Source organism: Phaseolus vulgaris, chromosome 5, assembly GCF_000499845.2.
Source record: "Phaseolus vulgaris cultivar G19833 chromosome 5, P. vulgaris v2.0, whole genome shotgun sequence".
NCBI lineage: Eukaryota > Viridiplantae > Streptophyta > Magnoliopsida > Fabales > Fabaceae > Phaseolus > Phaseolus vulgaris.
This window is the reverse complement of record NC_023755.2, coordinates 2,913,582-2,928,425: the sequence shown is the minus strand read 5'-3', so window position 1 is coordinate 2,928,425 and position 14,844 is coordinate 2,913,582. Positions and strand designations below refer to the sequence as shown.

The 14,844-nt window shown below is 30.0% G+C and overlaps 3 protein-coding genes across 3 annotated transcripts; 1 reads left to right on the top strand and 2 right to left on the bottom strand.

The window, feature by feature from the left end:
- The first annotated feature begins 287 nt into the window (after window positions 1–287).
- Window positions 288–2,453, top strand: LOC137834832 (large ribosomal subunit protein bL27c). The gene is made up of 3 exons (XM_068643043.1): window positions 288–682; window positions 1,830–1,931; window positions 2,024–2,453. The coding sequence occupies exons 1-3, from the start codon at window positions 395–397 to the stop codon at window positions 2,201–2,203; spliced, it is 570 nt and encodes a 189-aa protein (XP_068499144.1). The 5' UTR covers window positions 288–394; the 3' UTR covers window positions 2,204–2,453.
- A 1,478-nt stretch (window positions 2,454–3,931) lies between these two features.
- Window positions 3,932–6,051, bottom strand: LOC137834831 ((+)-borneol dehydrogenase 2-like). The gene is made up of 2 exons (XM_068643042.1): window positions 5,883–6,051; window positions 3,932–4,845 (listed from the first exon to the last, which is right to left on the bottom strand). The coding sequence occupies exons 1-2, from the start codon at window positions 5,924–5,926 to the stop codon at window positions 4,047–4,049; spliced, it is 843 nt and encodes a 280-aa protein (XP_068499143.1). The 5' UTR covers window positions 5,927–6,051; the 3' UTR covers window positions 3,932–4,046.
- A 3,092-nt stretch (window positions 6,052–9,143) lies between these two features.
- Window positions 9,144–12,461, bottom strand: LOC137834822 ((+)-borneol dehydrogenase 2-like). The gene is made up of 3 exons (XM_068643024.1): window positions 12,354–12,461; window positions 12,170–12,246; window positions 9,144–10,043 (listed from the first exon to the last, which is right to left on the bottom strand). The coding sequence occupies exons 2-3, from the start codon at window positions 12,211–12,213 to the stop codon at window positions 9,245–9,247; spliced, it is 843 nt and encodes a 280-aa protein (XP_068499125.1). The 5' UTR covers window positions 12,214–12,246; window positions 12,354–12,461; the 3' UTR covers window positions 9,144–9,244.
- Window positions 12,462–14,844: the final 2,383 nt, after the last annotated feature.

The following is a 14,844-nucleotide window of genomic DNA, read 5'->3' as shown; positions in this document are numbered from 1 at the left end:
ATAAAATGTTTTTATTTGATTTGTATGCTCCAAAGTTTTAAATAATGCTTTAGTTCTTAATATTCATTTTATGATTAAATAGTGAATAAATGTTTCCATAGTTAAAAACAACTATTTCATATTTTATAAAAATAAAATAAAAAGTTATTAATTATATAAAACTAAAAAAACTCAATATAATTCATTAAAAGGAATATAATAAAATAATTTTAATTTATACAACTACATATTGAAGAGATTAAAAAATGTAGTTTTATCTCTCATAAAATCCAAAATTGTAATATTCCCAAAATTGGCCTTACCCTCTTCATTTCTTATCCATCATCAACGAACCCATCTTCCATTTTCCCAGCGAAACTGTGTGTGGCCTTTATCTTTCCACCACTTCACTTCCATGGCTGCAGCTTCAATGTGTATGACTTTCAACCTCGCAACAGCATTCAAAGGTCTCTCCTTATCTTCTTCCTCTTCCTCCTTCGCCGGAGCTTCTCTCCGCGCCGGCCCCACCTCCCTCGTCTGCCTCCCACGCCGCCGCCCGCTCATCATCGAGAACGCGCACAAGAAGGGAGCGGGAAGCACCAAGAATGGCCGCGACTCGCAGAGCAAGCGCCTCGGTGTCAAGATTTACGGCGACCAGGTTGCCAAGCCCGGTTCCATCATCGTTCGCCAGCGCGGAACCAAGGTGCCTCCCTTACCATTTTCTCTTTCGCTTTTCGGTGAATTCATGTTGCGAAGCTATTATTCACGTTGGTGAAGAGAGCTCGTGTTGGTGTTTCACCTTGGTAATGGATGGTATAATCTGATTGGAGAACATTACCAAAAGCACCTGAGGAATTGTCTTTAAGTTTTGTCTTTCCATAAAGGACAGCGCTTAGATGCTGAATCTAATGTGCTTTTTGGTGTATGTCTTGAAATTTTTCGTTGGTAATATGTGCAATAAAGTTGGATGGTAGTTGTTAATTAAGGTAAGGTTATAATTTTAGTTGGAGGATAAGACCACAAGAAGACGATGTACTGCGCTTAAGATTTGTTTGTGGTTGAAAGAAGTAGGAGAGGTAGTCTCAATTGTTGGGTTGCATACACTCAGGGAGTAACACTTTGGTGTGGCCTTCTGTTTTGATTTTCAAATGGTGAATGGAGATTGATGGTTTTCAGACGGTGGTGGAATATGGATAAGCTTTTCTTGCTTTTGTGATTTGTTGATTCAATGCTTTATAGAAGTTGTTAAATAGTTTATTACTGAATTGATGCCTGGAATAAAAATTTACACCAGTGTGCATTGGCAACCACAAGATAATCAATGTTTAGTGCACTATTCAATGGCTAGAAAATGAATAGAAAAAGAGCAAAGAATGAATAGGGTCTTCTGACTAGCTGAGTTGCCTTGTGCAATTAACAATACTGCAGTAGTTTCCTTTGATGATTGTTTACTATATTAGAGCTATTCCATAACTTTGATTACACTTTATAGAATGGAAGAACTTCCTAAAGTCAGTTTTATGTTTAGTGTTATAATGGTATTGATGGTGTAATGGGGATCTCATAGTCACAAAAGCAGTCTTTAAGCAATCTATTCAGTAGCAAGTAGAGCTAGAGGACAATTGTATTTTGGGGGAGTTCATGCTTGAGAAGTGAAAAACAATAAAAAAAACATCTTTCTTAATTCTTAAATCTTTGCAAAAGGTAAGTAAATGCCGCCTTCAACATAACTTGCTACACCTAAAATCTATTATACCTTTGTTACTACAGTTTTCTGTACGTACTGTCTAATACAAGCGCCATTCCCATTGTTTCCATCATCTAATTATTTTTCTCTGCATCCCTTGAAGTTTCATGCTGGAAAGAATGTGGGGCTTGGCAAAGACTATACCATCTTCTCCTTGATTGATGGAGTGGTAAAATTTGAGAAATATGGACCTGACAGGAAAAAGGTTAAATAATTTTCTTACAACTAGATGATGACGTGTATCCTATAATCCTAGAGAATACAAATTAATGAGCTATGCAACATGTATTGCTACAGGTGAGTGTTTATCCTCGAGAAGTACAACCTGAGAACCCCAACAGCTATAGAGTAAGGAAGAGAGAGTTCTTCAGGATGAAGCGTGAACGCAAGAAAGCTAGACAAGATGCAGCAGTACCTTCACCCCAGCTTGTTCTGGCTTCTGCTGATGATGCATCAATCACTAATCCAATGTGCTGATTCTGATTAGATCAGTTTACTGTGTAAAATACCCGTCGCAATTTTTTGTGTTTTTGTGTATCTCTAAACCTTGTAAAATTTTATTGAGTTTTGTTAAAGTATCGAAGTACTAAGATGACTGTCCTTGTATTCTGAGCAGGAAAATTGAATTCGTGCTCAAAATCCATCATTAGTGTTCTAAACCAATACCCTCTTTTGCTTATTCTGTAGTTTTTTATTTGATGAATGAGAGAAGTCTTCTGCTTGATAAGTTCACGTATGCAAAACATTTAGTCATCACTTGTCATCTCAATCATAACATTGCTTGATAAATTCTAAGCATGAGAACTTGGTTTTGTAGTATTTAGAATACAATTCACATGCCGGTTGCATTCTTTGTTATTATTGTGGCATACCAGTCAGAGTCATCATGGTCATTCACTTGTACGGGTGAATCAGTTCAGTGCATCCTAAAATCCATGCTTCATGTAACCAAAAGTTTTATGGAGTTGCTTATTAGGTGTTGTATTCACCCTTCTGAGATGTGAAAATGAATTAGCATCAGGATAATATACAAGTACGCTCTAATGAGATTCATTGAAATTGATTGGGAAAATAATCGGTGCCTCATCAAACAAATGAACTTAGAAGTAACCCAAACCAATTCAACAGCAACCACTGAACAGAAGATGACATGATCTTGCTGATAAAAAAAACTTAACATGATATGAAATAAATTTCAGTGTATTTATCTACTTAGCCGTTACTTTGTAGGCCACAAACTGAACTTTCTTGGCTTCCTTGGAGTCAGTTGTACGTTTTGGCAACATCATAGATTCATCTGAGAAAAGAATCAAGAGAATACTAGAAAGGCAATGAGCATATCGATCCCTGTATAGCCACTTCAAATAGCATGAAGAGGAGACAATATATGATAAAGGTACATGATTGTCCTTTTCTTTTTTCAAAGAATATATTTTTCTAAAATATTTCTGAGAAGTGTAGCTTCAAATCTTTTTTACACGTTTCAAATAATAGTTTTCAGAACGCATAAGAATTTTAAAATGTAATTTTTAATATCCTGCAATAATAGAAAAGTGCAAAAAAACAATTAAGGCAGTACCAATAGGAATATGGATACAAAAGAACAAAAGGGAACCCAATAAAATGAACATAATGATAATGTTACTGGGATTATAATATTCATCATCTGTAGAACTATCTATTTGGGCAAAAAATTCGCAGACCTAGTTTGAATTTGAATTTTTCTGATAATTTTTAGTGTAACTTTTTTATATATGATTGACACAATCCATGAGTTGAACAAGTTTTACTTGTGGAGGGGAAATTGTGTTATACACAAATACTAAAATTTCTCAGATTTTGCCAGAGGAATGGAGTTTAATTTTTTTATAGTGTGGATTTATGCTGAAGTGAATTTAAAGGCAGACATACCCAACCCACCCTAATGATAATACCATTTACTCTTTCTGGTGTCTTAATGAAGTCATCAAGAAAAAAGTCATCATACTTAGGATCAAATTGGATGGGTTGGATTACAAATAAAAAATCTAAAATTAAACCCTACTCATTAGTAAATGTAAATTCTTCAATGTGAATTATTAATCAATTACAAAAGTGAGTATAAACTGTTTTTTATATGATGTAGGGGAAAAAGACAAATTTGGATATACTTTTCCTAGAACATAATCCAAACAAACCCATGTTTAGGATAATAGATTTGGAATATTTGATGAACATGCTCTTTCACTTTATTTGAATGTTAACAGAAAATCCTTGTGGTAGACATCATGATTGCAATGTCTTAAACTTAGTAAATTAACATACAATGAAACACCATGAATCATCTAAAAACTTTGAGTGAGTGATTTGCACTGGTGAAGCCTCCATCAACCATGAGATTGTCTCCACTTATATATCTTGCATCATCACTTGCAAGGAATAGCACAGCATTAGCCACATCTTGAGTAGTTAACTCTACTCCCTCCAAGTTGGCCACTCTACCAGTAAAATCACGAAAACCAGCCAAGGCATCCTCAGTTCTTTCATCCTCAGGCAAATGGGCCATTGACAAAGCTGTTGCAACACCATAAGGTGACACACAATTCACTCTTATGCCATGTTTTCCCAATTCAGCTGCAACATTCTTTGTCAGCCCCAGAACAGCATATTTGGAACCTGTGTATGCATGTGGTCCAATGCCACCTATGACACTTGCCACACTGCATAAAGAAACAATTGAGCCCTTCTTCTTTGGGATCATAATTCTAGCAGCATGTTTCATCCCGTGGAACACTCCCTTCACATTTATACTAAACACCTTGTCAAATTCTGACAACTCTGCATTGCGGATGTCAGCACAAGGTGATCCAGAAATTCCAGCATTGTTGACTATGATGTCAAGGGTGCCAAATCTATCCACAGTGAAGTCCACTGCACGGGAAACATCTTCCTCCACAGTAACATCACAATGGAAAAAAACAACATTTGCTTCATCATCAAGGGACTCACACACCTGCTTTCCAAGGTTGTCTTGCACATCAACTATACAAATTTTAGCACCATGAGTGTGGAAGAGATGCACAATGCTTTCTCCAATTCCAGAAGCCCCACCTGTAACCAAAGCCACTTTGCCTGATAACCTGAGAGAAAGAGACCATAGAGAACTTGGAAGTTCAGAGAACTCAAGATAATTTGATTTTTTATAATCCAAAATTTGTTGTAATATTTTCATAAATATAAATGTACTGCAAGTATAATATAACTGAACCTTAAAATAATTCTTCAAAATTTAATAAGTGGTTTGGTTGGATAATATTGTTCTGAGATGGATAACAATAAACTTTGCACAAAAGAACTAAAGATTGATTAATCTCTTTTTGTGTCCAATTTCATCTACCAAATGAATACTGCATCATATGTAGAAAAGGATTTGTTAGGATACAATTGCAAAAATTGGAAATAAGAGATTCCAGAGTGAGATTTATATGGCTGTAGACTCTTCAACTACAGCAACTAGCTTCTGTTGTGTGGTTCTCCAAAGATTTTAATTAATTAGTATCAGATCCTCTAATTGTGTAAGGATGCAATAACATTGTACCATACAAGATTATTAGAAAAATATAAACAAGGAAACCATCGATTTGTTTTGTTATCCACTTTGTTAACCTGCACAATACATACTCAGGCTCAAAAATGGAAAAACACACCAGTTAATCACTTCCCCTGTACAAATTATGGGGCTGAATTTGACTTGTGAGTTGTGTATAGTCAAAATTATTTTGGAAACTAGCTGTGAGCAAGGTGCCTAACTATACATAAGTTTATTATTATCTATTTGCTTTTACCCTCACATGTTAAGGTAATATCTTTTTCCATTCTTATTAACCCTGCACAACATGGCCATATAAGCAAATTATCAGAAAACAAGAGAAAGAGAGAGCTGGAGAAGTAAAGCTTGGTGCAGCAACAGGGTATCTAACACTGTGTTTCACAATATCTGATGCATAAAAGAAATTGACAAGTTGCTTAAACTAGATCTAAAACCAAAAACATATGTTGGTCAATACAAATGAGTTAAAGAGTGCATAAGAAATTTATTATATAGAGTAGATAAAAAGTGAAGAATATTATATTGGTGGCTATAAAGGGTGTTTGAGCTGATAGAAATATCTATTACCTTGGAGTTGGAGAGGAAGCCTGAAGAATACTGGTAGTGGACATGGCTCTCTACTTTCTCCTCCTACAATTTCTCAAGTTACAACAACACAGACAACTAATCATTAGGATAAGAAAAGGTTGCCAAACAGAATATTTCTTCTTCTGCACATAAAATCAACTTACAAAATCTCGACTTAGTTAGGAAAGTTTTTCTATTTAACATATTTTACTTATCCATGAGGCTTGTGAACAATTTATTCCTCCACCATAAGCCTATATTTTTTTAAAATTTCTAAAATTACCTTTATTTGGGATTTGAAAATCTGAAATAATAAATATAATTCAAAACTAAAAAAATACATTCCAAAAATAAAAATCCGGAACACAAAACTTAAAATACATTCCCGATAAGAATTTCTGAAATTTAAAAATGTATTTTGGAAATTTAAATCAGAAATATTTCTGGATAAAGAATTTTGGAAGTAATTTTTATCCACACCCTCTTTTATTTAAGGTTATTTTTATCATTTATTTTGAAAAAATATTTTTATTATTTTCAATAATAAATTGGGTACATTTTGAAATTGATATATTACCAGGAGAATTTGCTTTATATTATTGAATACTATATTTATATAACATATAAAAAAAATAAAAAATAACAGAATTCTCTTTCATCTTTTAAACCAAACAAAACTAATGAGTATCAGTATAACATGTATTTTCTTTTTTGGAATTTCACTTGCCTTGTATGCTATAATTTAAATATCACTCACACCTCTATACTTTAAAAATAGAAATTAGTATCTATTGTATTTTTAATAAAATAACATTAATATCTTTTCTAATTTTTAAATAAACATTCATAACTTTTTGTTATGTATTGTGAGAATTCTAAAAGGTTTTTAGTCTTATATTATTATTATTATTATTTTTTAAATTATACATCAAGATTTTTTTTAAGTAGGTAACAAAATGGACCTTATGTATATATATACATGGAGTTGTGGTCAAATGGTTATAAAAATAAAAATAAAAATTAAAAATAAATTTAATAGTATGTTTTTGTGACTGAATGTATAAGGTTTTCTTAGATTGTTAATAAATAATAATTAAATAGTTTATTTTATTTTTTATAAAAAATATTTATTTACATTTTTAAAATTAAAATTTTTACGATTTTCATTCAAGTTTCAAACAATATATTATTTCACTAAAATAAGGGATGTAAAATGAGCATAATATATTAAAAATATTAGGAAGGTGGTTCTCTATTTAAAACTAGAAAAAAGGGTAAATTTGATTTTATTAAAATATGATAAAAATATTTATTTATTTTAAAACTAGAAAAAAAAGGAATAGTTAAGTTGTCGATCTCAAAATATGTAAATGCATTTTTTTCTATTTTGTTATTCACTTCAAATATACCATTAATGTACCACACGAAAAAAAAGATCAATGTTTTTGGACATTATTATGTCTGATGTTAATTTAAATAAATGAATAATGAAACTTTTTGTGCACCAATAGATAGTTCTATTATTAAGATAAGTCAAACAAACCAAAATATCCACGTAAGTAGAAATAATTGCAGATTACTTTTAACTTTTATGCATTTTTATCTTGCTGGAATATCTAAAATAAACTTTATTTTGGAATTTTTAACGTGAAATTTATTTTAAAACAAAAAATTTACTTGGAATTTTTATCTGAAAAATAAACTTATGAGAATAAAACTTAATTGAGTAGTATAAAAATTACCTTTCTAATATTTTATTAAAAAAATAACTTTAATTTAGTATTTTGACTAAATAAGTTTTGCTTTTAAGGTTTATTACGAAGACAAAGCTTAAACAAAAAAGAAAGCCATAGAAAATTAATGAAACATTATTAGATTATTTTCAAGTGTTGTTTTAACTAAGATAGGTTATACCAGGAAATGAACCAATGATTAAAAACTTTAATTTGACCATTAGAACTTAAAAAAAAATATCTTAGACACTTTATTAAAATATTAAAATACAAAAGTTAAGAAATTAGTTAGAAATTGCAAACTTATTGAAAAACGTATCAAGAATACAAACTATATATTTAAAAACCTACTATATGACATACCAAACTTAAATGCACATAAATTCACAAAATGATTTTTAAAAAAATATTCTGTGATGAATCATCCATATTATATTTAAAATATTTATATAAATTGTTTATAAATAGAATTAACAAAGGTGTATTTGATTTGAATAAATTTTCAGATCAAAGACTGGACTTTGGACTGGAGAGTCAAGAATTGAAGAAGGCAATTTCTTCCTCCACCTCCATAGTTTCTTTCTTCACCCCCACAAATTTTTTAATTCCAAAATTATCCTTCAAAGGTGTAAGATTTTACACCTTTTTTTTAAAATTGTATAATAGGTAAACCTTCAAAACTCTAAAATTCGGAACATAATTTTGTAGTTCGAAAGATTTTTTTTTGTTAATTTTAAAATCTAGAATTTTGAATACAAAATTATATTTCACATTATTACAAAGTGGACTTTAAGTCTAAGTCAACCACATAAAACCGACTCTAATACCATATTACAAAGTGAACTTTAAACCTAATTCAACTTCATAAAATTGACTCATGCAACCACTTATATACAAGAAAATGTCATAATCTCTAGTCGATATGGGATCTCCAACACACATTTTTAAGTTTTAGAACATAATTTTGTAGTTCGAAAGATATTTTTTTTGTTAATTTTAAACTGTAGAATTCAGAATACAAAATTGTATTCCACGTGTTAAAGTTTTAGAACATAATTTTGTAGTTCGAAAGATATTTTTTTTTTAATTTTAAACTCTAGAATTCTGAACACAATTGTATTCCACAATTTAGGAGTTTGGAATGCATTTTCAAACCCAGAAAATTCATATCAACCTCTAAAATTCATAATACAAAATTGTATTCTCAGTTCTAAGAGTTTGAGATGTATGAATTCCAAAAAAAGAGAAAGAGGAGTGTCAATAAAAAATAAAAAATAGAAAGATAAAATTGTCATTTCAGGTGTTCTATGAAGGTGTATGGATGGAAGAAATTGCCATTGAAAAAGGGGATTAACAAAATGATCAAGACTTACTTAGATCCTTTATAATCAATTACACAATGCTAGAAGACAAGTCAATGATAAATTTCCATTAGACCAAGAGAAGAGTGTGGCACTTTGATCCCTTTGTGGGTTGGTTGCATGGAGATAAATTTCACATACTAAAACTTAAGGATAAAGAAGCATAGTTTGAAGGAGAGCAATCATGTTATTTGTATGTTTACTTGAAAATCCTTGCACAAGACTCAAATGATTGCAATGTCTGAAACAAACATTGAAATAGCATTAATCATCTAAAAACATGGAGAGAGTGATTTACACTGGTGAAGCCACCATCAACCATGAGATTGTCTCCACTGATATATCTGGCCTCATCACTTGCAAGGAAGAGAACAGCATTAGCCACATCATGAGGAGTTAACTCTACACCCTGCAAGTTCGCCATTCTCCCAGTGAAATCACGAAAACTCACCAAGGCATCATCAGTTCTCTCATCCTCAGGCAAATGGGCCAAAGCCAAACCTGTTGCAACAGCATAAGGTGACACACAGTTCACTCTTATACCATGCTTCCCCAATTCAGCTGCAACACTCTTTGTCAGCCCCACAACAGCATGTTTTGATGCTGTGTATGCATGTATTCCTATTCCACCCAAAACACTAGCCACACTGCTTAAGGAAACAATTGACCCCTTCTTTTCTGGGATCATGATTCTAGCAGCATGTTTCATGCCATGAAACACCCCCTTCATATTTATGTTGAGCACCTTGTCAAATTCTGATAACTCTGTGTCACGGATGTCAGGACAAGGTGATCCAGAAATTCCAGCATTGTTCACTATGATGTCAAGGGTGCCAAATTTTTCAACAGTCAAGTCCACTGCACGGGAAACATCATCCTCTATGGTAACATCACAGTGGATAAAGACAACATTTGCTTCACCACCAAGGGACTCACACAGCTGCTTTCCAAGGTTGTCTTGCACATCTGCTATGCATACTTTAGCACCATGGATTTGGAACTGGCGCACAATGCTTTCTCCAATTCCAGATGCCCCACCTGTGACCAATGCCACTTTGCCTAATAACCTGAGAAAAAGAAACAATGGTAGTCACATAATTGGAACTTAGGAGCACAGGGAGAATGGTTTGAATAATGCATGCAGTAGTACTTCCTAGACTATGAAAAGTAGAAACACTGAGAAGTGCTGAAAACAGTGTATGAAAGGAGGGTACTAGTGCGCCCACAAAATGTGCCAAATGTGTTTGAAATCTCTGAACCATTTGAAACTTCAGATATGACCATTTATGGTATCTGCCTAAATACAATTCTAAGGATTGTTAGAGTAAAATTCCTAAGAGATGAAAAACTAACTCCATTGCCCAAATTAAAAATTGAAAATTATAGAGCAAGTCCTAAAATCATGCATACAACTCATGTAAATTATACATGAACTTGGCATGAAAGAATCAAAGATTGATTAATCTCCATCAAAATTCCAATATCATCGACCATTCAAATACTGCATCATATGCAGAAAAGGCAGAAAATGTTCCAATCACAAGCATGACTGTTTTTATCCCATGGTGTATAAAGTGACAATGACATGTACATCCCAAGGATGACAGGTAGCAGTACCATACACTACCATACACTGTTGTTAGAAAATATAAAGAAGGACACCATCACTCAATTTATTTTACCATTCAATTTTGTTAACCTGTCACAAAATACTCAGGCTCAAAGGAAGAATGATAAAACACGTATACATTAATAACATAAAATACCAAGGACAAGCTTCTCTAGAAGGATTTCTGCAAGAAAAAAATAGAATTTACTTCTCCATAAGTTAAAATTAGTTTATCCACAAGTTCAAAAAAATAGAGATTTGGTGAATCTTGAAGAAGCTACATGAGAGAGCATCTACAAAATAGCTCATGCATAAGCTAATGTTAACTTAACGAAAAAGTCAATTTCATTTTTTTCTTTATACTTTTCTCTTGTAGAAGTCCTTATGAATAAGCTCGTCTAAATAGACCCTATATATATGAAAGATTATTGAACTGAATCTAGTTCCACGTCCAAATCATGAGGCTGAAATTGGCTTCTGAGTTGCGTTTTGTCAAAATTATGTCAGAGACTAGCCGTGTGTGAGTGGAATACCCAGCTGCCTCACTATACAATGAAAATAAGTTTGCAAGATTACCCTTGACAAGCCAAACCAGATTTGACTTGAGGTTCCCTGGGTCAATTTGTAATACTCTACAAGGAATTGTTTTAGCCTGAGTTGACCAAAAAGATATTAAGTGCAATTTCATTCTTTTACAGAAAAATGGAACTTCATTGTTGCTCATCCTGTTAACATAAGTTATTTCTGTGCATTAACCCTTCACAACATGGGCACATAAGCAAAATTACCACATATTATTAGTAAGAAAATCCTCCAATAATTTAAAACACTATCCAAATTCAATTAGGTGAGCATTTGAAGATTGACTCATAAATAGTGGATCTGGGCTTCAGAGGAGTAAAACACTTTTGCAAAACTGGGAGAGCCAAGAGCTTACATGAAACAAGCCTAAATCCATTTGAACCAAATACAGATAGAAATTTGATAGAGATCTGACTGCTAACTAGAAGTTAGAAAAAATCCCAAAACTCAATAAGGTGAATAATAGTAAGAATAATGAAAACAGATAACTGCAGAAAATAACCCCAGTAGGTGAAAACAAGACCAATACAATTTCTCATGGTTTTAAACAATGGTAAGAAACCGCAGTTCCAGTTACAATTGCAGTCTCAATGTGAAGAAATTACAACTACACCAGCAACATAGAGCCATGCAATTTGTAAACAGACAGCTGCAAGCATGAAATCAACAACTTGAAAAATTCAAAATCAACTTAGCAGGTATCTTATTTCTTTTGGTAATCTAAAGAAGTAAATACAAACTTATATTAAGCTTTTGTTGAACAAGCAATTATCTGTTTCCTTAAAAGAGTAGAAATTGTTTACTTTTAAAATAAGCAAATCAGAGAAACAGATAAAAAAACAGAAATCTGATAAAAAATAAACTTAAACAAACTCACCCAAATCAGATGACACAACAAATAAAATAAAGAGAAAAGACAATTTGCATAAAGTAGATCCAAAAGCAAGAACAGTTCATGCAGAGCTGAGATGGGTGTTAGAGATGACAGAAAGAAAGTATTACCTTGGCGTTGGAGTGGAAGCCAGAAGTGTACTGGTAGTGGACATGGCTGTGCCTACTTTCTCTCTGTCTTTTTGGTCCTACACAAAAAGAAAAGATTTTTAGAATGCAAAAACACAAAGAAAGAACATGTGCTCACACTTCTGATTGATATCAGAAAGAAAGAAAAAAAAGAAAGAAACAGTACCTTTGGAGTTTAGCAAAACTGAACAAAAGTTGATGTTGATGCAATGTGCCACAGAGAAAAATAGAAGACTATAAATAATGACATACATATCATAACAGATCAAGTTCATCATCACATTCATTCCTCATAAATTAAATTCAATAATGATGGCGATTAAATAATTATATTTAAAATATTTCTTTCTTAAAACGTTTATTACTGAATAATTACTTACAAAAATTATTAAATAGTAATTAAATTTAAAATAATTTTTATTATTAACAAAAATTTATAAAATAATTTTTAAATTTGTATCTAAATTACTTACCTAAGTGATTAATATTTTATATTTTAAATTAGTTAATTGTTAAATACCAATTTAGAAATTTTTATTAATAATAAAAATTATTTTAGATATCAATAGTTTTTTAATTTATAAAATGGTTTTTAATTTAATCAAATAGTAACTAATTATTTTGATATTTAGAATTAGTTTTTATTTAATGAATAAATCTCCTTACATAACTAATGTCTAACTTGAATGTGATTATGCTTTGATTTGTGGTGCGTTTGACAAATGATAAGTTGGCTAATTTATGATTTATTCATAGAAAAAATTTTCATTGGTATAATTGACTTAGACTTTCATCTAGTCTGTTATTAGAATTCTTTATAAATGTTAACATGAGCTTTGGTCTAATTCTCCCATATTTTTGTATTTTTTTTTTTAGTAATAAGTTGTTAGTTGATTTGTATAACATCAAAGTTTTTATTTTAAAAAAAATCCTTACATAACTTTTATTTATTATATATAAATAGTGTTTTCCTGTTCTTTTATATCTGTCAGTTTTAGAAAAAAATTGTTCCTTTTTAAAGAATGTATTAACATTTTTTTTTACACTTTTTATGTTTTTTTAATTTTTTAAATAGTTTATACATATATTTATTAGGTTAGATTGAAAGAGAAAGAGGTAAAATGGAAAAGTGCACAATTATTTTATTAGATTAAAAGAATTATTATAGTTTTTAGTTCGTGCAAAACAATATTAAAAGAAAAATAAAAAAGAACATGACTTCATTAACTAATTTTAAAAAACTAATAATATTAAGTTTAATTTAAATTTAAATTTTTTAATGACTCTTCTTGATAAGATATTTTTATTTTTAAAATGATTTTAGCAAATTTAATTATTTTATTCTATCTCGTCATTAATATATTTATTACTTCCTGATACTTTTTATTAGTCTTTTAATATTATTTTTGTAAAAAAACAATACACATAATACGTTTTTTCTTGATATTTGTCTCGTCATTAATACATTTAATATTACTTCCTGTACAACATTAATATAATAAATACATGGATAAGTTATTTAAATACTAACATTGATTAATTAATAAATAATAAATGTGTTATTAAATTTTTTAAATAATAAATTTCTTTGTGGCTTTTTAATTGTTGATTTGTTTTACAAAATTTTGTTTTCTTTTATTTCTTATTTCTAAAATTTCAATTATACTTTTAATTTAATTAATATGTTGAGAAAAATCAGTTATGATAGCACAAAAAATGTAATGCAATGACAAATCAATAAACATTAAAATAAGAAAAACAAAGAGACATAATAGGTTATTTACTTAAAACTACGTAAAAATACAAAAATCGAAATGTTTTCTTCTATTTACGAAAAAAATAATTTCAGTCTCAAAAGTTTTAGTTTGATTAATTTTATTTGAACTTTAGTTGAGGTAATTGAATTTTTTAGAAAAAGTTTTATTAAAAGAAAAATTTAACATTAATATGCAATTAGTTTTTTAGGAGGTCATTATCCTTTGTTCTTTGTAAATTTAAAATCTTTAGTAATTATTTTTAAATTTAATTTCATATTAATATTAGTTTCCTTTCATTAATTTTATTTAAACTCTCTTAACAGTTAAGGTAATTAAAAAAATAACATTAATATGTAATTAATCTTATACATAGTCTTTTATCCTTTTCTTATAAATTTAAAATATTTAGTGATTATCTTCAAAATTAATTGTATATTAATGTTAATTTTTCTTATTTTTCTTGATACTCACACAATTACTAAAAACCAAACATAATCATTAAAAAATTCAAATAAAACTAATAAAATTAAAGATTTTATATTAAGATTATTTTTTTATTGTACAAACGAAATATGTCAATATTTATTACTAGATCGAAAATAAAATTATTGTGAAATTTTTTATTTTACCTTTCACTTTTCACCTAACACACTAAATATAGGGTGTAAACTAAGAATTTTTTTTATCTGGTGATCGTTGTTTGATTAAATTTAACTCTATATAAGAATTGAAAGAATGATAATCTTAAAATAATTAATGGCGAATTCTCCCTTAAATGAATTTCTATAGAATTAATGTCTTTTTCATTATTTTTTTAACCTTAAATAAATTATGGATCGATTCATTATTGAATTTATTAAAAAATGACTTAGTATCAACTAATCATATTTATTTCATCAT